The 25,596-nt window shown below is 42.4% G+C and overlaps 1 protein-coding gene across 3 annotated transcripts in view; it reads right to left on the bottom strand.

Annotated features, from left to right (window-relative positions):
• The window catches only part of glsb (glutaminase b), a 62,421-nt gene that overhangs the window by 33,332 nt on the left and 3,493 nt on the right, over nucleotides 1-25,596 (bottom strand). For all 3 annotated transcript variants that reach the window (XM_056289055.1, XM_056289056.1, XM_056289057.1), the window contains exons 2-12: nucleotides 21,463-21,559; nucleotides 20,704-20,825; nucleotides 19,810-19,939; nucleotides 18,614-18,693; nucleotides 17,301-17,464; nucleotides 13,247-13,305; nucleotides 9,325-9,357; nucleotides 9,051-9,109; nucleotides 8,685-8,751; nucleotides 6,620-6,670; nucleotides 2,494-2,670 (exon numbers count right to left, since the gene is read on the bottom strand). In XM_056289055.1, the coding sequence (XP_056145030.1) occupies nucleotides 2,494-2,670; nucleotides 6,620-6,670; nucleotides 8,685-8,751; nucleotides 9,051-9,109; nucleotides 9,325-9,357; nucleotides 13,247-13,305; nucleotides 17,301-17,464; nucleotides 18,614-18,693; nucleotides 19,810-19,939; nucleotides 20,704-20,825; nucleotides 21,463-21,559 (1,039 nt within the window). The remainder of the gene's footprint in view (nucleotides 1-2,493; nucleotides 2,671-6,619; nucleotides 6,671-8,684; nucleotides 8,752-9,050; nucleotides 9,110-9,324; nucleotides 9,358-13,246; nucleotides 13,306-17,300; nucleotides 17,465-18,613; nucleotides 18,694-19,809; nucleotides 19,940-20,703; nucleotides 20,826-21,462; nucleotides 21,560-25,596) is intronic.

Below are 25,596 nucleotides of genomic sequence, written 5' to 3'. Positions count from 1 at the left end.
TAGTTTTCCCCTTTATCCCACCCGATTAACCCAATGGCATATGGCCGGAACTCTTGTCGAATAACTCCCCTGGCTCACGTTTCCACAGGAAGGAGATAGTCGTTACACCAGCTTCCTTCAAACTCGTGTCGGCTGCTCTCGCTATTTTACACGCTGAAGCCTTGCATGGATTGCATCACCTTCAGGCCGTGAAGGAGGCATACGGAGAATGCTTTCAGTTGCTTGGCTGCAGGCGCCTGGGTGGGCCAGAGGAGTCGCTGGAGAACGACGAGTCCCCGAACACTACACCGATCTACACCCACTATCCCTCGGGTAAGGGTGGCCTAATGAATGCCTTACCCCGTGGATGCTCTGGCCATGACCGGTTATGGCGAGTCTGGGATACGAACCTCCCAGCCACATGACAAGCGGGTTGCAAGAACTGCGGTTTATTCCGCTTGGCCACCAGAGCGGCCTAAATACGCACACTTTTATACCATTTGCAGCCAATTGTATACACCGATCAGCCAAAACATTAAAACCACCTGCCTAATATTGTGTACGTCCCCCTCATGCCATCAAAACAGCTCTGACCCGTTAAGGCATGGACTCCACAAGACCTCTGAAGGTGTCTTCTGGTATCTGGCACCAAGACATTAGCAGCAGAGCCTTAAAGTCCCGTAAGTTGTGAGGTGGGGGCTCCATGGACAGGGCTTGTTTTTCCAGCACATCCCAAAGATGCTCGATTGGATTGAGATTTGGGAAATTTGGAGGCCAAGGCAACCCCATGAACACTTTTTCATGTTCCTCAAACCATTCCTGAGCAGTTTTTGCAATGTGGCAGTGCGCATTATTCTGCTGAAAAAGCCACTCCCATCAGGGAATACCATTGCCACGAAGGGGTGTACTTGGTCTGCAACAATGTTTGGGTAGGTGGTACATGTCAAAGTAACATCCACACAAATGCCAGGACCCAAGATTTCCCAGCAAAACATTGCCCAGAGCATCACACTGCCTCCGCTGGCTTGCGTTCTTCCCAGAGTGCATCCTGGTGTCATCACTTCCCCAGGTAAACGACGCACACGAACCTGGCTGTCCACATGATGTAAAAGAAAACATGATTCATCACACCAGGCCACCTTCTTTCATTGCTCCATGGTCCAGTTCTGACGCTCACATGCCCATTGTAGGCGCTTTCAGCAGTGGACAGGGCTCATTATGGGGACTCTGACTGGTCTGTGACTGTGCAGCCCCATATGCAGCAAGCTGCAATACATTGTGTGTTCAGCAATTTGAGCTACAGTAGCTCTTCTGTGGGATCGGACCAGATGTGCTAGCCTTCACTCCCCACACACATCAGTGAGCCTTGGGCACTCATGACCCTGTCCCTGGTTCAGCGGTTGTCTTTCCTTGGACCACTTTTGGTAGCTACTGACCATTCCATACCGGGAACACCCTAAGACCTGCCGTTTTGGAGATGCTCTGACCCATTCGCCTAGCCATCACAATTTGCCCCAAATGGGGCTTTTTAGATTGCGGCCAGGTTGGGTTTGTGAATTCTCTGCCATCTTTACCACATGATTGTTGTTGAATTATTCGCTCGTTTCAGCTTGACCTAAATTTCGTTTTCTTTTTTTCTTTCTTCGACCCCCCCCTTTTTTTTCTCCCCGACTGTATTCGGCCAATTACCCCACTCTTTTCTTCCGAGCCGTCCCAGTCGTTGCTCCACCCCCTCTGCCAAGCTGGGAAGGGCTGCAGACTATCACATGCCTCCTCCAATACATGTGGAGTCACCAGCCGCTTCTTGTCGCCTGACAGTGAGGACTTTCGCCAGGGGGACATAGTGCATGGGAGGATCATGCTATTCCCCCCAGTTCCCTCTCCCCCCCAAACAGGCGCCCCGTCCAACCGACTGACCAGAGGAGGTGCTAGTGCAGCGACCAGGACACATACCCACATCAGGCTTCCCACCCGCAGACACAGCCAATTGTGTCTGTAGGGACGCCCAACCAAGGCAAAGGAAACACGGGGGATTTGAACCGGCAATCCTCGTGTTGGTAGGCAATGGTATAGACCGCTATGCTACCCGGATGCCCCTTAATTTCATTTTCAACCAGTGAAAGTGACGGTGTGCAACTCCTGTCCCTCATGCAGCATATCCAGTGCAGTGGCTAAGGCTTTCGCAAGGCAGACAGCTGCGATAGTGCTTCCCCGCCCCCCCCCACAAACAAATATTAATTTTCACACTTGAATGTCAGTTTTTTTTACAATTTGGTTATAAATTTGAATTTGGAATATTCATTGACAGCCCTAATGGAATAATCCTGATTCCAGCATAGTAATATTCAGTTGTACGAGGTCTGGAGTCATCATTATAACAAGGGGGTACTGTTGGCATCACTGCACAGTTTAGAGCCTTGCAATGACATAATGCCTTTACATTACAGGAATAAGTCACTCATCTGGTATCACAACATAGATATGATCATTCAAAAAGTAGCAATTTCAACTTACATGGAAGGCAAACTGGCCTGAGAAGTCATACATGCCGCAAGAGTGCATGAGACTCAGGGTGTCCCGCACCGCCTCAGGGCTCAGCACACGTTCGCCCGTGATTGGACAGAAACCGCCGTTGGCCAGGGTGGCTGCCATGACGCTGGCACTCTCGCAAGTCACCTCGATGGAACACAGCTGTGGGAGGGCGCACACAGCCACAGACATTTTTTGAGTCAGCCTTACTGTAGCCAAATTACATACAAAAACACTGAGAAGACCAACATACAAAAACACTGAGAAGACCAACTACTCCACAGAAGAACCCTACACAGACTGTGGTAAAGTATAGAAAAGCTTACAATTAAATACTTAACACATCAGGGTAGGAGTGTCATGATATATGGGTATTGACGGTCACCGTGATATTTTAAAAATTAAATTGATATCATGTTAATAATACACATGATATCATGGAAATAATTCAGCACTTCTTAAATAATTTCCATTTCTTTCCGTTCTCACTTTGTATCCACCCCGTAACACACTAACTAGCTAGTGTGGTGATCGCCCAAATTATGTTGTTATGAATAATAAGACATGTGTTTCTGGCTATCAGTCTGTTTTTACTACCTCCAAACACCCATCAGTCCTGTCAACAGGTTATATGGCTCTGATTTACCCGCTTTTGGAATGACTGGACTCTTACATTCCTTTATGATGACTCATACAAATCAGCAACTGATGCCAGTGAGTAAAGAGCAGGGAGAAGTTGGACCTCCACTTTGTCAGCCTACCCAGGCATTTGTGCCGTGTCCTTTTTTGTTATATATTCACGTGTCCTCGTGCAAAATCATCTCCTCTCATCATCTCAAGGAATCCATCGAGGATCTGACAACTAAACATCTCCAGAGACTTGACAGCTCAACAATCGCTCCCCGTGGTACCCGGGAGTCAGCGAAAGCCAGGTGACCTTTTTTTTTTTTTTTTGCCTTTTTTCTTCTTGACTGACATTTTGGAGGTTTGTGGAATTTTATTTGTGAGTTAACTGAACTGAACTATGGTTGGGAATACTTCCTTGTTTTTTTTTGTTGTTTTTTTTGCATAACCAGGAAGTCCCAAAGTGGAGCAGTTTTGTTGCCTGAACTGAATTGATGGTGACAACTGGGAAATCTTGAAGTGGAGTATATCTACTTTAAAAACTGAACTGAATTATATGAAACTATTTTTCTATCCCTTTTGCTCTAATATACTAGTATTACTACTTTTGGCTGCTCCCGTTAGGGGTCGCCACAGAAGATCATCGGTTCCCATTTCTTCCTGTCCTCTGCATCTTCCTCTGTCACACCAGCCATCTGCATGTCCTCTCTCACCACATCCATAAACCTCCTCTTTGGTCTTCCTCTTTTCCTCTTGCCTGGCAGCTCCATATTCAGCATCCTTCTCCCAATATACCCAGCATCTCTCCTCCACACATGTCCAAGCCATCTCAGTCCTGCCTCTCTTGCTTTGTCTCCAAACTGTCCAACCTGAGCTGTTCCTCTGATACAATCACTCCTAAATCCTGTCCATTTTCACCATTCCCAACAAAATTCTTAGCATCTTCAACTCTGCCACCTCCAGCTCCGCCTCCTGTCTGTTTGTCAGTGCCACACCGTCTCTAAACCATGTAACATAGCTGGTCTCACTACCATCTTGCAAACCTTCCCTTTTCATTCTTGCTGGTACCCTTCGGTCGCATATCACTCCTGACACTATTCTCCACCCACACCACCCTGTCTGCACTCTCTTCTTCACCTCTTTTCCGCACTTCCAATTACTTTGAACTGTTGACCCCTAGTATTGAAACTCATCCACCTTCATCACCTCCACTCCTTGCATCCTCACCATTCCGCTGTCCTCCCTCTCATTTACGCATATGTATTCCGTCTTGCTCCTACTGACTTTCATTCTTCTTCTCTCCAGTGCATACCTCCACCTCTCCTAAACCTGCTCCATACTCTCGCTACAGATCACAATGTCATTCGCAAACATCATAGTCCATGGAGACTCCTGCCTGATCTCGTCCATCAACCTGTCCAGCGCCATTGCAAACAAGAAAGGGCTCAGAGCCAATCCTTGATGTAATCCCACCTCCATCTTGAACCCATCTGTCATTCCAACAGCACAGCTCACCACTATCACACTGGCCTCATACATATCCCGCAGCACTCTTACATACTTCTCTGCCACTCCTGGTTTCCTCATACAATACTACACTTCCTCAATCATATGTACATACTTCTCTGCCACTCCCAGCTTCCTCATACAATACTACACCTCCTCAATCTACACCTCCCCTGTCATTTGCTTTCTCTAAATCCACAAAGACACAATGTAACTCCTTCTGACCTTCTCTATACTTCTCAATCAACATTCTCAAATCAAACATCGCATCTGTGGTGCTTTCATGGCATGAAACCATACTACTCTTGCTAATCATCACCTCTCCTCTTAACCTAGATTCCACTACTCTTTCCCATATCTTCATGCTGTGGCTGCTAACCTTTATACGTCTGTAGTTGCTACAGCTCTGCACATCTCCCTTATTCTTGAAAATCGGTATCAGTATGCCTCTTCTCCACTCCTCAGGCATCCTCTCACTTTCCAAGATTGTGTCAAACATTAAACAATCTAGTTAAAAACTGCTCTAACATAATATTGCTCTAATATTTTGCTCTAATCTAACCTTTGAAAATGTACTACCGATGGTGTGTTTGAGTTTATTAAAATTTAATGTTTTATTTCCCTGCCTTGCAATTAATTACAAATTAATTCGTGTTGTAAAAAAATAACCAGGGCTCGTGTAATCTGAATGGGTGTATCCTTTGTGGGGTTCGACACTGACTCTGACTGGTTTAAACTTGGTCAAATCGCTACACTTGCTAGCCACTACCACAGTGTGTGGCTACTACTGCTGTGCAAAATCATGTCATGAAAAATGCAAGGTGGAAAAAAATTATGTAAGGACGTGGTCAGTGGACATTAAACAGCATATCAGAGTGGTTAGTTGTCAGCCTGTGGTCTCACACAACTTCTCTGGTCCTTGCTCCCCACAAGTGATTTTGTTTCAGTTGACATTGTAGTGAAGGCAGATGTTAGACCTTGTGAATCTTTTGCTTATCAGTTCATCTGGTTGCCTTTTCACTATCCCATTAAATGTAATTGTTCTTTTTGTATGCTTTTTTACAGTTATGGTTACAGACTCTCCCTCCACCTCCCTACACTCATATTTTGAGGGTAATTAATTTTCCAAAACAGAGAGAAAACGCACGATAAACAAAGTTAAAGATGACTTTGACAGATAGTATAATAGTTTTTTTAATTCTCTATAGACATCACGATAGTATCGTTATCGTGATTTTTTTTGGCGACGATAATTGTGTAGAGAAAATCTAATATCGTGACAACCCTACATAAAACCGATTCGGTACATGTGGCCCCAAGTCTGTTATGAGGGGAAAACAGTTTGGCACCTTGTCCATGCTTAAAGTCACACTTGAAAAGTTGTGCAATTACAGCTATCTGACAATTCTAATGCAAACAGTGCGTTAGAAATGAAAGAGAAAATAAGCAAGGTAAAAAAACACAATAGAAAGGCATGAGATGAAAAGAGAATACATGATGTTTGTCCCCAAATATTTACTCGAGTCATGTGTATGTAGGTTTTCATTCCAATCACTAATTAGTTCTCACCTCCCTGCTGGAAGGTGTGCACATCGATGAAATAAATACTACACAAGCCAATTTCACCAAAGTTTAACCGGAGAAGGGTAAACTTGTAATCAAAAAATAAGTTCTGTAATGCTTGCTGGAATCATAGCCAGCATACAGATGGCTCTTGGTAAGACATAAATGGGCACCACAAAAGGAGTGAGCTGATGTAGAGAATGATACAAGTGGAAGGGAAGAGAATGTAATAGTGACATATATGGATACAGGAATTATTTAGTGATGTCAGAAACTGACTCCAATTTTATAGCCTGGTTTAGCACTCTTGGAGAGATGCCAAAAAGGGCAGCAACTAGAAAAGTAATAATCTCATCTAAAAAATTATGCAAGCTGAAAACTGGATGCTGAGAGGAGGCTCAATCACTGATGTACGTACTTGGAAGTAGAAGTCCAGGATTGACGTCATGTCTGTTCCCTCAGGGAAACACTACAGAGGAACAGAACAGGGTGATTGACTTAATAATTAATGAAACCATGTTAAAAACAGTGCAGGGGATAAGAAAGATCCAATGTGTTCGATCTGTAAGTTAAGAAGATACAACCACCATGACAACAAAAACAGTCGTATAGATTGCTGCATGATAATGTTTGTATAACCTTTGCTGCTTTTTATTGCTCCTATAAATGTCATATCAAAGTTGGCAAATGAAGAAATTGCTACCATTTAACCATTTTTATAATTACTTGATTAATTACAATCATCTCCAACCGACTGTTGAACCTCAGATCCAGGAAGAACAATGCGGATTCCATCCTGGCCGTGGAACAACGGACCCAACTCTTTACCCTTGTGAAGTGCTGAGGGGGGCATGGGAGTTTGACCAGCCAGTCTACATGTGTTTTGTGGACTTGCAGAAGGCTTACGACCATGCACCCCCGGGGTGCACGGTTGTAAGCTCTGTGGGGGGTACTGGGGCAGTTGTTACAGGCCATCCGATCCTTGTATAACCAAAGTGAGAGCTGTGTCCGCATTCTTGGCACAAAGTCAAACACGTTTTCGGTGGGTGTCGGACTCCGCCAAGGTTGTCCCTTGTCTCCAATTCTGTTTGTGATATTCATGGACAGGATCTTAAGGCACAGCCAAGGTGAGGGGTGTGTCTGTTTTGGGAACCACAGAATTGCATCTCTGCTCTTTGCAGATGATGTGGTTTTGTTGGCGTCATCAGAATGTGACTTCCGGTGCACACTGGGGCTGTTTGCAGCTGAGTGTAAGTCAGCACCTCCAAGTTTTAGACCATGGTTCTCTACTGGAAAATGGTTGATTGCTCCCTCTGGGTTGGGGATGAGTTTTTGCCTCAAGTGAAGGAGTTCAAGTATCTCGGGGTCTTGTTCACGAGTGAGGGTAGGATGGAGCAGGAGATTGACAGGCGTATTGGTGCAGTATTAGCAGTAATGAAGACGTTCTACCGGACTGTTGTGGTGAAGTGGGAGCTGAGCCAGAAGGCAAAGCTCTCAATTTACCAGTCAATCTTTGTTCCAACCCTCACCTATGGTCATGAGCTTTGGGTAGTGACCAAAAGGGTGGGATCGCGGATACAAGCGGCTGAAATGAGTTTCCTCCGTAGGGTGTCTGGACTCAGCCTTAGAGATAGGGCGAGTAGCTCGGACATCCGGAGGGAGCTCGGCGTAGAGCCGCTGCTCCTTTGCATTGAAAGGGGCCAGTTGAGGTGGTTTGGGCAACTGATTAGGATGCCTCCTGGACGTTTTCCTTTGGAGGTTTACTGGGCACGGCCAACTGGGAGGAGACCCCGGGGTGGGCCCAGAACTCACAGGAGGGACTACATGTCCAATCTGGCCTGGGAACACCTTGGGATCCCCCAGGAGGAGCTGGAGGGCATTGCTGGGGAACGGAACGTATGGGGTACCCTACTTAGCTTGCTGCCATCGCGACCTGACCCCGGAGAAGCGGCTGAAGATGAATGAATGAATATAATTGCGCGACTGTTCATGAAGGTTGACCCCAGAATTTTAGCAGATATAAACAGAGGCAATCAGGCAGCAAAGGAAACTGAATCGCTTTCCCACAAGGTGACACAAGCAATCGTGAGAATTTAGACCAACTTCAGATGACTGGGCACTAGTCTGGCCAGCAAGCCTATGCACGCTGAAGAGGCTGAAGGCAATACAGTGCTTTGATTTCTCCACAAAACATGCTCCTCTTGCTCAAACAAGTTGGTAAAATTCCGTATCCAGTCGGTACGCTGTTTGCCTAAATAATTTATTTTTGTGTTAGACTGAGCTAATTAGGTTTTAAAATCCATTTTCCCATATGGTGGCAAGCTTTACAGATATCACTCTGGTCACCAGTTTTACTAGAAAGAGATACACACACACACACAGAGATGAATGAACGAAGGGGCATGACAGGGAGCGAGACAGACAGACAGAGAGAGTTACAAAACCGTCAGTATCTTAACAGCTCTTTGGATTTGAGGTCAAACCTTCTTCTCTTTCAGGTAGTAACCAATGGCAAAATTCCTGTCTCCTGACTCACGCTCCGACTGGAATCTGAAACCCAAACATGAGATCACATCACACAGAGGAAGGAACATTTTTTGTGTGTGCGTTGGAACTGCATTGACCCAAACGCTCCACCCTTCATGTATATAGTACAACCAGTCCTCTCAAAGACTCTTGAGATGGCAACATGAGCGCCAACACCAATTATTCTCCAGTAAACATCATTAAAATTTACAATCTCTGCAGAACAGATATGGGAGTGGCTTTCACAATAAAGCTTGGTGAATAATACACAAGCGTTCCAGAGACAATGAAAATATAGCTTCTTGTCCAAGAGAGTGACTTACGTGGCATTGCTGAAACCCACATACTCATTTCCCGCCATCTTGTTCAGAAAGTTCATGACCTGGAAAGAAATAAATGGAGGCCTTGAATGAGTCCTACAACAGTTACCAACAGTCAACAATATCCTCTTAAATTCTATAATTGTTTATTGCACTATACCTCTAAAAGATTTGGGAAAAGTACTAGCAAGTACTTTTCAAATACTCTGGTACTATCTGAACCATGTTGGTGGGATAAGTAACTAAATAACTACTAGTAATAACTTCTAGTACTTACATAGTCAAACTTCTCTGCGTTGCTCGCACCTTGCTGAGAGAGAAATAAAAATATGCATTAGGCAGTGCTCATTCCACAAAAGACAAAGCAAAGGAAATACAGTGACAATAATCTTCAAAAGAAAATGTTAACGCTTCTACTAAAAAGTTAGACCTACTGAATTAGCAGATTTACATAATTCTTTTATATATATTTTATTTTTGCATTCATTCACATGAGTTTTTGAGAGGGTCACACAAATAGGTACAACATGTTAAGATTGGCTTCTATGCAAGTTACGGAGAGTAAAATGTTTTGGAATTAAGAGTGATTTATGTGTGTGCAATGCGTAAGTTGAGCCAATTAAGCCATTTAAGTTGGGCCAACAAAGAAAACGTTACACCACACCAAACCAACTTTTATCATTTTATGGTGCAGCATATGATTCAGTATTTTAGTTTCAGGCTGAAAACTGAAGTACAAGAACACTTGCCTCTAAGGGCAAAGGACACCCTTTTTAAAGAGCTCTAGCCCTTACTGCATGTGTATTTCTATATAATGTATGACTGCAAAGAAATGTGGGCGCTTGCATGAAAGTTTGTGTTATCGGTTGCTATAATGCATACAGTACATGTGTGTTTGTGTATGTATGTGTGTGCATGCATGCTCTTGTTTTAAGGTCAACACATGTCGTCTGTGCAGTGACATCAGCTTGCTTGACAGATGGCAGCCAAAACAGAGAAGAGGAAGGGGGCAGGGAAGGGATGAAGGAGGGGCTGATAAAGGGAGACGTTGTCCTCCTCAGGACAAAATTCTTTCCTTGCAGCCTGAACTATGTACATTTTAAACCTGATATGGAATATTCCCAAAATGGGAACAAAACAAAAGTGGAGATACATGCATATAGCTACGGTGCTGCCATCCTTTATCGATCCAAACTACCAGAAAATGATTTGTGTTTAATTGGCATTTTTATTTTGTTGTCTATTACTACATGTGTGACTGACAGAAGATTTAAAGGGTTCTACAGTTCACTATGCAGAAGGAAAAAGAATATGTGATACTGATGGATGCGTTAAGAGTTACTAAAATATTTTTTACAGAGCTGATTGGAGGAAAGAGGGGAGGACAGGTCAGGGAAATGGGGGAGTGGGAGGAGATAGATATGGAAAAGGAAGAAAAAATTACCAACGTCATTTGACCTGCAGCAGCAGTCATTATTTCCCACAGATCCTAAGTCTGGAAAATATGCAACAACATACAAAAAACAGCAGCAACAACATGTAGCCTTCAAGCACCATGAAATATCAGTTTGGGATTTTGCTCGCCCGCATGATCAGGGCAGCCATCCTACTGCGTCTTCCGATAGGCTAAACTGGGCATTCTGAACAATAGCTTGACATTTTGCGCAAAGAAGGAAAAAAATAACATTGATAGACTGATGATGATAAAAGGATGGGGCACAGACATACATTGCAATCCTGAAATACCTAAGGGTTTGCCTTTGAAATTTGGCCAATGATTTTGATGAGTTTACAGACAATGTCACATGACTCACATCGTATGGCAAAGATGTTTTCACGGCCTGCACTGCATGATCCCACAAAGGCTGTGGTTTGTACACATCCTCAGTCTTTTAGAGCACTGACACGAGACCATTTTTACTTGTGTGATCTTACTAATGAACATAATCAGTATGGCTACTCTTAGACAAAGAGCACAGGTCTGTGTTGTAATGTACTGACTACAATGTACCAGTTAAGGGGATGGAAGCGTTTACTGAGGACTAATGAGACTGACAAAGGCATGGGTATAAAAATTATGTTTTGTCTATAACCATTTTTTGGATATAGATAGTGTCAGGGAATATAAGCCATGTCATGGGAATTTAGCGATGGGCTGCATTTGTGGAGCCATCTATGAATTTAGCCATTTTACACAGTAATACTCATGAGTAGTTTCTGTTCCCTGCACAGGTCAAATAATCAGTTTATCAAATCAAAAGAAAAAATTCTATAACTCTCATCTAAGCTTTTTTCCACACTGTTTTCCAAATTTCCATCCAATTTCCATGCAATAGTTTGAACAAACGCTTGACAGACACGGCTTGCATTATGCAAAATTACTGATTACAAGACGGACAAAGACATTAACACATACTGGTTTACTGCCTAAGGGTCTTTTTGTGTGTCTCCTATTGTTTAAGTGTTTCTCTGTAAGTCATGAGGTCTGTGAAAATGGTGGTCTTGAATGTGTGTGCAAGTTGAACAAGGACATATATGCATGATGATGCAATACACGAGGCGCACAGGTAGAAACACACACACACAAAAAAAAAACAATGATGAAGAAAAAGAATGACCTCTTGACAACATGTGGACACCAACATGTGTCCCACGCCCTCAGACTTGTGACAATGGTCCTCTTTGACTTGTATTTTAACTTCCTCAAAGCACAGAGGTCAAGACCAGAGTAGACAAACCAGCTGCTTCGTCCTGCCTCCCTTTACATACTGTAGTTGATTTATGCAAAACCATCCATTTCATTCCATCTAGAAATGTCTCCCTGGTCAAGTGGAGAAAAAAAAAAGCTAAACTGGAAAGTTCTCCTACTGTGTCTTTTCTAACACTGAAACCGATGAGGGTATGCGTTGAAGCCGATGCTAACTGATGACAAAGTATATAATATGAAAGACAAGCAGGAAGAGAGCCTAACGGGCTTAGAGTCCAGCACAAAGATCATCCCAAGCAAAAGTGGTGGCTTGTAGAGAACGTTTTTGTTTCTGACCCATTCTCTGAATTTAACTAAGTTCCAAAATTAATTTTTTTTAAAAATCCAATTAAATAAATCTTTGTGAGTAAAAATTTGCTGTTAAAGTCCCCCCAAGTAATGAGATATATGGGTGATGGCAAATGCAATGTAAGGAATGATTGTAAAATGTTAAAAATTAACCTCAGAACTTCAATATTGACAAGATTTTGGCTAATGGCAGACCATTACAGGGAATGACAGAGTGTAACAACTTCTTATACAGTTGGCATTTAAGCCACACCTCGTCTGTCCTTGGTTTTGGGTGAACCTGGGAGGTACGTGGTCAGTCACCAGCCCGATGGTACTGTTTGCTTAATCAACAAGAATAGCCATCACCATTGTCACTTCAAGTCACTCTATTGTAATGCAGGGCAGACAGAATGATCAATAAAAGGCAGCTGACTTTTTGTTTGTTTTGTTTTAAACCAAGTGGAGTGGTGATGTTAAACCCTGTGACGTGATGGAATGGCCATGGTGGGTGACATGTCTTTGCCTTCCTAGCATCTTCATGATGGGGTTTTGTCTACCTGCGTGCACCTGTATTTGACTAACTCTCCACCCCAGGTTATTTTCAGCAAGGACAATAACAGCGTGTGTGCTGCTGCTGCTAAATCCTTCTCAGGAAGGATTAGCACACGTCTTAATCACTGCAGTTGCATGGCAGTCAACAGAGGCAGTGTCCTAAAGATCCCTCACTGGGGTCAAAAGTCATTTTCAAAGATGCTAATAAATGTTTGGACATAAGAGTGTCAACGGACTATTCACATACATACAGCAAAGAGGTTCACTTTGTGAGAAACATTTGTCCAAATCTGGGTGTCGACAAGGTAGTGATTCAGTGAGATAAAACCAAACCAATATCATGAATGGCAGAGAGGGTCATTTTCTTGTGATCCAAAAACTAGGTTATCTACACCATTACATATATATTAAAAAAAAGAAAAGAAAAACAGTCAAGCTTTATCGGTTATCAATATTTAAATTACCTTGACATTATCTACTAGATAAAGTAGCTTTGTTGATATTATCCAAACAGCAGCGGACAGTTATCTACCTTGGGCTTCAGAGGAAATGGCACAGACTACATATATAAATACACAAGAAAACAAAAAGAAATCTTCATTGCTTTTACCTTTATCAGCGAAGTACAAACAATAGCGCCAGCATTCACCATGGGGTTGTGGGGCTTATCTGTAACAGAAAAGGTTCAGCAGTGAAAACAATGTATAGGATTTCAAATCTCAGTTAGCAATGACTTGTGTGACATAAGGTGCAAGATCTGCTTCTATAGAGATTAAACAATGTGATTAAAAAAAACTGATCCATTTAGGATTGGTTTTTGACAAGCCAAACTCATCAAAGTTGCTCGTCAACTTTTGAAGACACAGATGAAATATTTAGGCCTAACTGACATTTCTTGTTCTATGAAACAGGTAATAAAACTAACAGTATTAGCAAATTCCTTGTCTTTGACAGCAGATAAATGCAGCACGTTGCCTTTAATGGGCACACAGAAAAGATAATGGCAGCTTGTTTGTGTTAATAGTTCAGGCCTTATCTGTATATACACACATGGATACACATTTTGGCATGTATTGTGTTCAGTTTACAAAGTGTGTAATACTCTATGTAGAAGCCTTAATCTTACTGATGTAATTATGACATAGAGCCAAGCTATTGTATAAATACACGTTCCTTGAACACATACGCTACTGCAAGTGTGAAAGATTGGCTTAAACAAACTGTCACGATAATTGGTCTTTGTCTTGACCTCCTGGCTCCAGAACTTTCTTTTGTATCTACTATATTTGGAGAAAATGGCTGCTGTGATGCAAGCGAACTGAATTAGACACGACACTTAAAATGTTCAAAGTGCCATACAGTCAAAAGACAATCAACTGCTGTTATACCAAAACCAAAAGTACTCCGGTGACACTTATTTTGATTTTTTTTTTGATATACTTTAAGGATACCCATAGGGAAAGTATGCTCTGCATCTAACCTATCTTGCTGTGTAGCTAGGACCAGTGGGCAGCCGCCATGTAGCGCCCAGGGACCAACTCCAGTTCGTCTTGCCATGCCTTGGTCAGGGGCACAGACAGGAGTATTAACCCTAACATGCATATCTTTTTGATGGTGGGGGAAACCAGAGCACCCGGAGAAAACCCACCGCAGACACGGAGAGAACATGCAAACTCTACACAGAGGACAACTTGGGATGACTCCAAGGTTGGACAACCCCTTGGTTCGAACCCAGGACCTTCTTGCTGTGAGGCGACAGCACTAAACCACTGCACCACCATCCTTATTAGGATGGAGTCAGGCTTTGTATTAGGGTTAATGATTTGTGGACTCGTAAGGTCTGCCACTTTTGATGCTTTTTACACCTCAGGGGGGTTCACTAACGAAACTGACTGCATTCCATTTCAGACAGCTGTTCCCTAATACCAAACCTCTTTCAGTTCCCCATATGTCTGAAAATGCTGGTTGGGCAAACAAAGGTGACAAGGTTTGAAAGAATCTTCTGACATACTTTCCTCCATTCTATAGCGGAATGTCCTCCATTCTATAGGGAGTGGGATCTGACCAAGTACAGCCATTACATCACCTTGGTTCCCTGACTGACTCATGACCCCTTTACACAACAGGTCCAAAAGCTCGAGGTCTATCATAGTACCTCCAGTGGGGGCATTCTCAGTACAGGTGCATATGACATCAAAATGGCTACTCTCTGCATGCCAGCCCAGGGATTAGAGGGTTTCCTGACTGGCCACAGGCTCAGGACTCAAATAACCTTGATCACATTTATCTTCATTAACAGCGACGCTTCCGCAGAGGGGTTAGAAGTTTTCTACTAAATGAAAACGGATGGATAGTCAGCAATCTCCTCCAAGTGCTACAACTCATCAATCTTTTCAACAGGGTGCTTTGCACAGTGAAGTACTTTTACGCATTAATGTGAAAACAGAAAACCATGTCTGGGCTTGAATATAGTACAGTTTTTGATATTGCTACAAAGTGTGTGTGTGTGTGTGTGTGTGTGTGTGTGTGTGTGTGTGTGTGTGTTGACAGCCATATTCTTTTCTGGACCTGCCTTAATGAATCAATATACACTAATCAGCCAAAACATTAAAACCACTGACAGATGAGTGAATAACATTGACTATCTTGTTACAATGGTACATGTCAAGGGGTGGGACATATTAGGCAACAAGTGAACAGTCAGTTCTTGGAGTTCATGTGTTGGAAGCAGGAAAAATGGGCAAGCATAAGGATCTAAGTGACTTTGACAAGGGCAATCCTGTGATGGCTAGATGACTACGTCAGAAAATCTCCAAAACGGCAGGTCTTGTGGGGTGTTCCCGGTATGCATTGATCAATACCTACCAATATTGGTCCAAGGAAGGACAACCGGTGAACTAGCGACAGGGTCATGGGCGCCCAAGGCTTATTGATGCACGTGGGGAGCCAAGGCTAGCCCATCTGGTCCAATCCCACACAAGAGCTACTGTAGCTCAAATTGCTGAAAAAGTTAATGCTGGCTACGATAGACAGGTGTCACAACACACAGTGCATCGCAGCTTGTTGCATAATGCGTATGGTCAAAGTTCCCATGATGACCCCTGTCTACCACCTAAAGCAACTACAATGGGCACACGAGCGTCAAAACTGGACCATGGAGCAATGGAAGAAAGTGGCCTGGTCTGATGAATCACTTATTTTTTTTATATCATACAGCTGGCCGGGTGTGTGTGCGCGTCTTTTACCTGGGGAAGTTATGGCACAAGGACGCACTATGGGAAAAAGGCAAGCCAGCCGAGGCAGTGTGATGCTCTGGGCAATGTTCTGCTGGGAAACCTTGGGTCCTGGCATTCATGTGACTGTTACTTTGACACGTACACCTACTTAAACATCATTGCAGACCAGGTACACCCTTCATGCCGATGGTACTCCCTGATGGCAGTGGCCTCTTTCATCAGGCTAATGGGCCCCCACCACATCGCAAAAATTGTTCAGGAATGGTTTGAGGAACATGATGAAGTGTTCAACGGGTTGCCTTGGCCTCCAAATTCCCTAGATCTGAATCCGATCAAGCATCCGTGTGGGATGTGCTGGAGAAACAAGTTTGATCCATGGAGGCCCCAACTTGCAATTTACAGGACTTAAAGGATCTGCTGCTAAAGTCTTGGTGCCAGATACCAGAGGACACCTTCAGATGTCTTTTGGAATCCATGCCTCGACGGGTCAGAGCTTTTTTGACAGCACAAGGGGGACCTACACAATATTAGGCAGGTAGTTTTAATGTTTTGGCTGATCGGTGTATAGATCTGTCAAGAATCAATCTCTCCTCTGTATACATTCTGTTGTTTTCCTTTTCAACTGTTGTCAAACATAGCTTTATATGGAGAGCATAAACAAGGATTATACTTTGCTTTAAAAACAAAAAATAAACATAAAATAAAGGATATGGATTCTGCACTGCTAGAGAAAATTCGCCACCGTAACAATTTCATTTGCATTTGAGATCAGGAGGAATCTGAATATTTGCAGCTAAGGTTTAAATTAAAACTAGAATGCGGGACTTTTACATATAAATGAATTTCCATGACATTCAAGCCCTTGCCAAGTGAGTTCGCACAATGATGATTAAAGCCTATCACCGCCAGGTAAATCTCTCTGTATTTCAGAGTTTTAAATCTGGTATCTGGGGTGACATTCCCATGCTGGCGCAATTAGCGTCATAGAAAAGTTTCTGATGCTCCAGAGAAAAAACAAACTCGGCATTCAGAGGAAGGATTAAAGTCAGAAAAAGAAAGCGATCAACGGCAAGGACAAACACTGATATCCATTGGTGAAGCTTTTCCTCATTAGAGAGTGCTGAAAGAAGACAAGTAATCACTCTCGCTGCCCGAAGCCGGAGACAAAAATTCCACACTGCAGGTTTAAAGTTACTTTTTTTTTCTTCTTTCATAGTTAAGATGCTGCTCAATAAAGAACAGATACGAGCTACTCAAACTGATTTTCTCAGGCGCTGTGAACTGTGACACCACATGTATAATAGAATGACGTATCTCTACCTCTGACTAACTAATCTAAATCTATCTAGTCTTAGTATCTAAGTCTATTAGATGTCAGTGCCAAGGAAACAACAGCACTGTGGTTAAAAAAAAACACTGAAAGCTCACCATCCTCATCCAGGAAGAGCTTGTTGAAGCGCAGGCCACTGGGTTCCTTGCCAATGAAGCTGTGCACATAATCAGTGCCATGGTCGTGCACAGCGATGGCATACTTCAAGGGCTTAACACAGGATTGCAGACAAAAGGGGACCTTGGTGTCTCCTACTGTGTGTCTAGAGAAGGCGACAAGATTAAAGCAGGGATATTTAGAGCAAAAAAGATAAATTCCGAATTTAAATATGGAGTTCTGGAGTGAGTACTGAGCAATTACCTAAAGGTGTGGTGACATGGATATTTGTACCCTATCACATGTCTTTAGGACAAAATAATAGTTGTTCAAATATCCCAAGGAGGATTTAAAGAAAATTGTGAAAAATCAATAACAACTAGTGCAGTACCATTCAAAACATGCCTTTTTTGGAACAGGCCAGCTGCTCCTATGAACTTGCACATGCTGTGGAAATTTGTAATCTGAATGTGGGGACTGTTGATCTGAGTTTTTTATACCCGTGACGTCATCACGCGCGTGACGTCATCACGTCTGTATCACGTACGTGGCGTCATCATGTCTGTACGTTTGGCATGAACGTATAGCATGCTAAGTCGATTGGATAAGCGGTTGTCAAGAAAATCGAAGGACAGACAGGCAAGACATACATACGGAGATCCCTTCTATTTCAGTATGAGAGTGCTGCAGCATGATTACACATTGCATCATCCCCTTGAATCTTATCTTTATGGCTTCCTCTGTTAAACAAACATAACCTGCATATTCAACTGCTTATGAGGAACAGCCTGAACTAAATGATTGAAGACAACAGTACTCCAAACCCACTTAAGATGCATATTCAAATTTGCCCAACTACACACTCTACTTTCCTTGCTTGAAGTCAGGTAGGGGAGCTACTTGTATAAAGCAAAACATCAGCATATTTACCATTTTCCACTTGAATTTTGTTGGTTAAAAAGGGATACACTGACATTTCAAATTTCGGTCTCATTCTGTTATTACTATGTACTTGTTGCATTATTGTGAAAGATTTGTAATAATAATAACAATAATAATAATAATAATGACTTTATTTACATTTTTCACCAAAACCAAAGGTTGCCAAAGGCAAACCATTTGGCGTACGGCTAGTGGAATCGTAAAAACGAATGTTTGAAATACCAAATAGCCATTTTAAAAAAGTAGTTGAAAGATGAGGGCAGAAGGATTTTTAAACCAATACGAAAATTTCTTTACAAGAAAAGTACATTCAAACATCATGATTTCTAATTGACACTCAAGACTTGACATTGACTATTGACTTTAATCTTACCTCTGTCCATCAACCGTACACAAAGAGACAGCCCACAGGTCAGGGCTAAATTTGGCAAGCTGTGGAATGTAGTCAGCAACCTGAGGAGCGGAGGACGAATATTTGAATCTGTTCAGTACAAAGGTGTCTCACTTTACACTGCTGATGTTGGCTGAGGCTCATATTACAATGAGAAAATATTGACACTACATTCTTTGTGATTTTATAGCTCTGGATGCTCCATTGCAGCATCAAGGATGGCTAACAATAAATATAAGCAGTCTTCTTCCTTCAGCTGCTACCGTTCGTTGTTGCCCGTTTCCGTCTCTTCCTTTCCTCTGCAGCTTCCTCTGTCACGCCAACCACCTGCATGTCCTCCCTCACCACATCCATAAACCTCCTCTTTGGCCTTCTTCTTTTCCATTTGCCTGGCAGCTCCATCTTCAGCATCATTCTACCAATATACCCAGCATCAGCATCTCTCCTCCACTCATATCCAAACCATCTCAGTCTTTCCTCTCTTGCTTTGTCTCCAAACCGTTTAACCTGAGCTGTCCCTCTAATATACTCATTCCTAATCCTGTCCATTTTTGTCACTCCCAACCAAAATCTTATTCAACTCTGCCACCTCCAGCTCCGTCTCCTCTTTTTTTCAGTGCCATCATCTCCAAACCATACAACATAGCTGGTCTCACTACCGTCTTGTAAACCTTCCCTTTAACGCTTGCTGGTACCCTTCTGTCACATATCACTCCTGACACTATTCTCCACCCACTCCACCCTGCCTGCACTCTCTTCTTCACATCTCTTCTGCACTCCCTGTTATTTTAAACAGATGACCCCAAATACTGAAACTCATCCACCTTAGCGACCTCTACTCCTTGCATCCTCATCGTTCCACTGTCCTCCCTCTCATTCACATATATGTATTCCATCTTGCTCCTACTGACTTTCATTCCTCTTCTCTCCAGTGCATACCTCTACCTCTCCAGGCTCTCCTCAACCTGCACCCTACTCTCACTACAGACCACAATGTCATCCGCAAACATCATAGTCCATGGAGATTCCTGCCTGATCTCAAAATAAAAAATAAGATAGATAAATATAGGCAGTGATGGGTGAAAACTATGGCTCATGAATCAGTGAGCTTCATGATGATGATAATGATGATGAATTGTTCTTTGACAGCTTCACACATTGCTCCTCTGGCAACAAACCTGTCCTCCAGACAACTTTTTGGCACTCTCGTACAATTCATCAATGTGGGAAGTGAAGGACTGGAAATCTGGGATAACAAACTTCTTACGGAAGGCTTGAGTGAGCAGCACAATGTTGCTCTGGACACACCTGATGAATAAAAACAATGCCCAAATGAAACAGCATGAAATATTACTCACCTCATAGAAAATCCTCTTTTTGACATCGTGCTAAGAAGAGCTACAGTTATCACTTCAAACAGTTTTGCCACACCATACCAAATCAGTATGCAATTGCATTCAGTTAGCCAACCAAATCTGCAACATTGATTGCTGACTTGTAAATTATCACAAAAAAATTGATTTTACTCTGATCAGTCCCTTTTTAGCCAAATACAGCACCATTACCACAGAAAAGAAAACATATCATCTTCTGGTGTCTTTGTCAAAGAATAACACAAAAGTTGCATCCGATTTGAAAAAACAATTTTGACATACAGTCTAGCGTGGATTAAAATTTACGGCATTAAATTAACCATTTTTGGGTTGATCAAGTCATAAGCTACTGGCCCATCAAATGTGCAAAACATATATGCAAAATGAAACCTAAATAATAATGATAATAATAATAAAAATGTTCAATTTGTATGGGACTGGTGCCATTGTCCATAATATCTTTCCATATTGTTCCCACTGCCCGCTAGGATAGCCTTCAACTCCCTTTGACCCTCAACTGGATTAAATGGATATGAAAAATTAGTGAATGAATAAATAATAACACCAATAGAATTATTTTAGGATACAGGAACAAACATGATATTTTGAGATTAAAGGTTTTTCATTCGCTACATTTAGGGCTTGCAACACTTAGGTGGAGGTGTATATGGACCGGGTAGGAGGCTGAGGAAGGCTTACTTCTTGAATAGATGCCTGTCCAGCATGACGCCATCAGCTGTGCTCTTCAGGGTAACTTTAAGAGTTTCCATGCATTCCTTCAGTCGAGGGTCTCCAGTGCGTAGCCCGGTGGCTTTAAGTGCCTAAAATGAAGGATAGTTGTGAGCACCACCTGACAATGATTATACACACTGACAAATATTCTAAACTAAACATTCAATTTTATCCCATATAAGCTGCTGCCTCGTTTGTAATAATGCATTAAGGGGTCCGCGGTGGCGTAGCGGTCTAAGCATCGGCTTGGTGTCGATGCAGTTGCCCACTGGGGACTGGGGTTCGCGCCCCGGTCTCGTCAGATCCGACTATGGCCGGACTCGATGAAGCAGCAATCATTGGCAACGCTGTCTTCGGGAGGGGGGCGGAGTCGGCCTGTGTTCGTCATGTGAATGCGTCTCTGTGTGTGTCGGAAAAACAGTGGTTCGGCTTGGATTCGCCTTGTCACGAAAGTGGGGAGGCGTCTCCTTCGAGACTGCCGGCCGGAGAGATGCAGTTGGCGAACGCATGCAATATGAGGGTGGGTGTTTGAATTAAAATAGGGATCAATTGGCCACTAAATTGGGAGAAAAAAGGGAAAAATCAGAAATAAATTTAAAAAAATAATAATAATAATAATGCATTATTAGCATCTCAAGTGAAATGTGGTACATTCAGAATGAGGTATGATAAAGTGATAATCCCAACTATAACTTTTGGGCGAGCACAGTCTGAATTCAGTCTTACCGTGATGAACTTGTGAGCAGGGATCTTCTCCTGGCCCTCTGCAATTGTGTAGAAAAGCAAATCTTCCAAACTGGGAAGAATGCCAGCATTTCTTCTCCTGGGTAAAAGACACACGTAAGCATAACATAAGCACCGATCCCACAGAGCAGGCAAAGAATTAACACTCACTAAAAGGTAATAAATACCAAATGTTTTCTCCTTCAAGAGGGGATAACGTAAAGCATCTGTAGCGAAGTCTCATTTTAAAAAATGCCAACATATTTTGTAGCTGAAAGGAATCGCGCTTGTATGTATGTATATATATATATATATATACACACACACACACACACACACACACACATATACATATCTCAAAATTTATTACACCTTGAAAATAAACTTTTTTTTGAAAAATTATTTTGGACAGCGTATTTGTGCCTTATGTATTTTTGCAGCTTGTTTAGTTTATCTTCATATCCTAAATGACTATATATATATATATATATATATATATATATATAGTTTATGTAGTGTAGCAAGAGAGCTGAACCCCCCACCCCAAAACATCAACTCCAATTTATCAGTATGTCCATTTCCACTGTACTGACAACAGTGTAGAATCGTCCCATTTGCACCAGCTGCAATGAAGTCCCTTTGGCACGAGTGTTTCACCAGTGTAAATAAAGAGCTAATCTGGCAGCTGTTGATAGTCTTATCACATTAAAGAGATTTCTTTGGCACGATATCAGAAATATAGAATTCGGGTGTTCTGTCACAAGTGTGAGTATGCAAATGATAGTAAGCATAAAGTAAAGAACCATGACAGTGCTTCTTGGAAGATACAATAGGAATGCAGACAATAACTGGTAGCTATATAGCTGAAAATGGACACTAGGCCTAGAATCTGGCATTTCACTGAAGGTATGCAAAATAACACTTGTACAACAGCATATTTACTATTGCAGTGTCCTTCAAATATCTACGACTCCAGAGAAATTGTCATTCTCCCAGTGTAAATTAAGGCATGTACACTAGGAGATGTCTTAACCTGAAGTCTTGAAAAGACAGAAAGATATGAGGCAAGGCAAAAGCAAACAACGTAAGGAGTGGTATGGGGAGAGAATATACAGACTAGTCAGATCTTGTTTAAAAGCTACCCTAATCAGCTTAGGATACAAAAAAAATAAGAGTCATACTTACACAGAGAACATGTAAGCAGGCAGAATGAGAGAAAAACATGCCAAGGAAAACACCAAACACCACAAAATTAGACGTGACAAGTGACACAAAACACAGATATTGACATGTAAAGGCTTGTAGATACATGGTTTGTAAAACCTGTAAAACATAAAAATTAACACTTTTTGAGAGAAATACCAGTCTTTCAACCTAGTAGCCATGAGCCTTTAAAAGTTAACATGCCTCTGAAAAAGCCTCTAACTGAGAAGCACTACACTTATTAGTTAAGCTGTGCCCACCTACCATGCTATAAAACGTATGTGAAGTGCATTTTCCAATTTTGTGTATGCAAGTAGTGCCAGGATGTATACTACTTAATTGCTTAAGTATTTCTAAGTGTACAGTCGATGTGAGAGATGGCCTAATAATTAATTGCAGCTGTTTAGCATCTGTAAATTGTAATGTCTTCCATGTTCATTGTCACTTGACAATTCCCCAGACACAGTGGAAAAAAGAAAATCCGGACAACCGATTCAGTTTACACATATGATTATTTAGTCCCTAATTTTTACAGCTGAAAGATTTAATGAACTGCGTCTAATCTACTGTGCATAAATTAGTGATTTAGTCACAATGAGGGGTTCAAGTGGATCTCTGGAGCTGCAGTGTTCATGTCCCTGCATGGGATTTGTTCAGCTGTTGCAAGGTCTACACATTTTATTCAACTCTAATATCATTTTATCAGATTATCTCAATCAGGCATCCGGGTGGCGTGGCGGTCTATTCCGTTGCCAACCAACACGGGGATCACCGGTTTGAATCCCCGTGTTACCTCCAGCTTGATCGGACATCCCTACAGACATAATTGGCCGTGTTTGCGGGTGGGAAGCCAGATGTGGGTATGTGTCCTGGTCGCTGCACTAGCGCCTCCTCTGGTCGGTCGGGGAGCCTGTTCAGAGGGGAGGGGGAACTGGGGGGAATAGGATGATCCTCCCATACACTACGTCCCCCTGGCAAAACTCCTTGCTGTCAGGTGAAAAGAAGTGGCTGGCGACTCCACATGTATCAGAGGAGGCATGTGGTAGTCTGCAGCCCTCCCCGGCTCAGCAGAAGGGGTGGAGCAGCGACCGGGATGGCTCGGAAGAGTGGGGTAGTTGGCCATGCACGACTGGGGAGAAAAAGGTGGCAAAAAAACAAAACAATAATAATAATCCAAAAAAAAAAAAAAAGATTAGCTCAATCATCTGGTGAGGTGTTATTTCAGTAAGATTGTTAACCTTATCAGTATCATGTCAGCAGATGCAACTTCCACCATAGTCTAAGCGTCAACCCGAACTCTCCTGCCTAAGGTTACACAGCCACCATCATGAGAGAAGGTTTCATGCTGGCGTCTCCATTATTCAGACCACGTCTAAACTAACCTCCGCTACTGCGTGTTGACTCACACGTACAACCAATGTCAGTGTCCCGAGTCATGCCGGACCTAAATTCCTGGAATGCCCTTGCCATTGGCACTGTCCAACTCTCCATGGCCCATGGATTAATAAAGCCAACATCCTGGTTTGTTCACACGGCACCAATGACACAGCGGTAAAGCAAATTGTGGTACATGACCAGCTCAGACCAGACAACAAATCCCAATACCCCAAAGTAAGAAATAACCATGAGTAAAGAACATGTTAGTATCTGTATTGCTTGATTACAGTAATTCTCTGGTTCACAACACTGTTTTTTGCACATTAAATCCTTCTTTTCAGATGAAGAAATCCCTGAAATATACAGAGACACACTTGTGGCTGAATTTCACCATTCCAGTGTGTTGCCAAGAGAGGTCTGCCTTACGTTCTCTGCCTTACTTTCTAAAACCCATAATACTCATTATAAGTACTCCTGGTGAACTCCATTTCCAGCATTGTTTCTGCTGAAATTCTCTGGGCAGCAGAGAAGCAGCCTGTATGTCCCACATCAGCATTTCTGATTCCAGAATTCAGTGAATAAATCCCTCCCTCCCTCCCCTCAACGCCCATTTTCTCTCCCCTTGTTACAGTCCATTTCCTGCTTCACAAAAATAAACACTCTGTGCTTAGCCAAGGTAAATGTCCATGGATGCATTCAGATTTTTAGACTAGCTTCACTAAAATGTTGTTCATCAGGCATGCCTAATACAGAGAGAGCATTATGGACCAGACATCTGTTGTTCAAACAGACCATTAGTCAACAGACTGTGATGCCACAGAGGCACGAGAAAAACTCTTACAACGGTTCCAGCTGCAAAGGGATGTGTGTATACATCAGTTTCTCCTGTTTGGTGAGACATTTTTGCAGTCTACAAGTATTGCCAAAATATAGCTGGTGTGAAAAAAAATTGCATTCCTTTTGAGGACAGGAAAGATGGGATAACATAAAAAAGTTGAAAGCAATATTTTAATTCAAACATTTCGCTTAAATTCCAGTTTTAGAGACAGAAGTGTTTGTATATGCAAGCATGTTCACTTCCAAGAAGAACTCGAAAGTTCTGTGGAGCAAATGGGATTTGACAGGTGATCATAGTCAAACATGGCGCTTAATGTACAAAAAGACAAAATGCTTATTTTTGTTTGTATCATTTATAAAAACGAAAATAAAAAAGACTGCTGTACTTTTGTTACAAGATGGTGAGAGCTGTGGAAAAACCAATTTAACCCATGGTCTGTAATGTAGAGGAAATGAGATACGTGACTCTAAAGCAAACACTTCCTGCTCCAAAACATCGGTGGGGACCAGATGGAGGCACTTAGTATAGCACCTGTACAGAGTATCCAGGACAAATTGACAACCTGTGAACAAATAAAAGAGCATCGCTCTCTCTACTTTTGGGGAAACTCAAAATACCCTGGGCCCAGTCAGAGGCAGATGGCTCAATCCATTTGCTACTGAATGACTGTTCTTTATTGTGACGGCAACACTAAGGAGTTTCCTAGATACAAGACAAAT

The sequence above is a fragment of the Lampris incognitus genome, chromosome 11 (assembly GCF_029633865.1).
Source record: "Lampris incognitus isolate fLamInc1 chromosome 11, fLamInc1.hap2, whole genome shotgun sequence".
In the NCBI taxonomy this organism is placed as follows: domain Eukaryota; kingdom Metazoa; phylum Chordata; class Actinopteri; order Lampriformes; family Lampridae; genus Lampris; species Lampris incognitus.
Note: the sequence above shows the minus strand (reverse complement) of the source record. Positions and strands in the feature narration are given on the sequence as shown.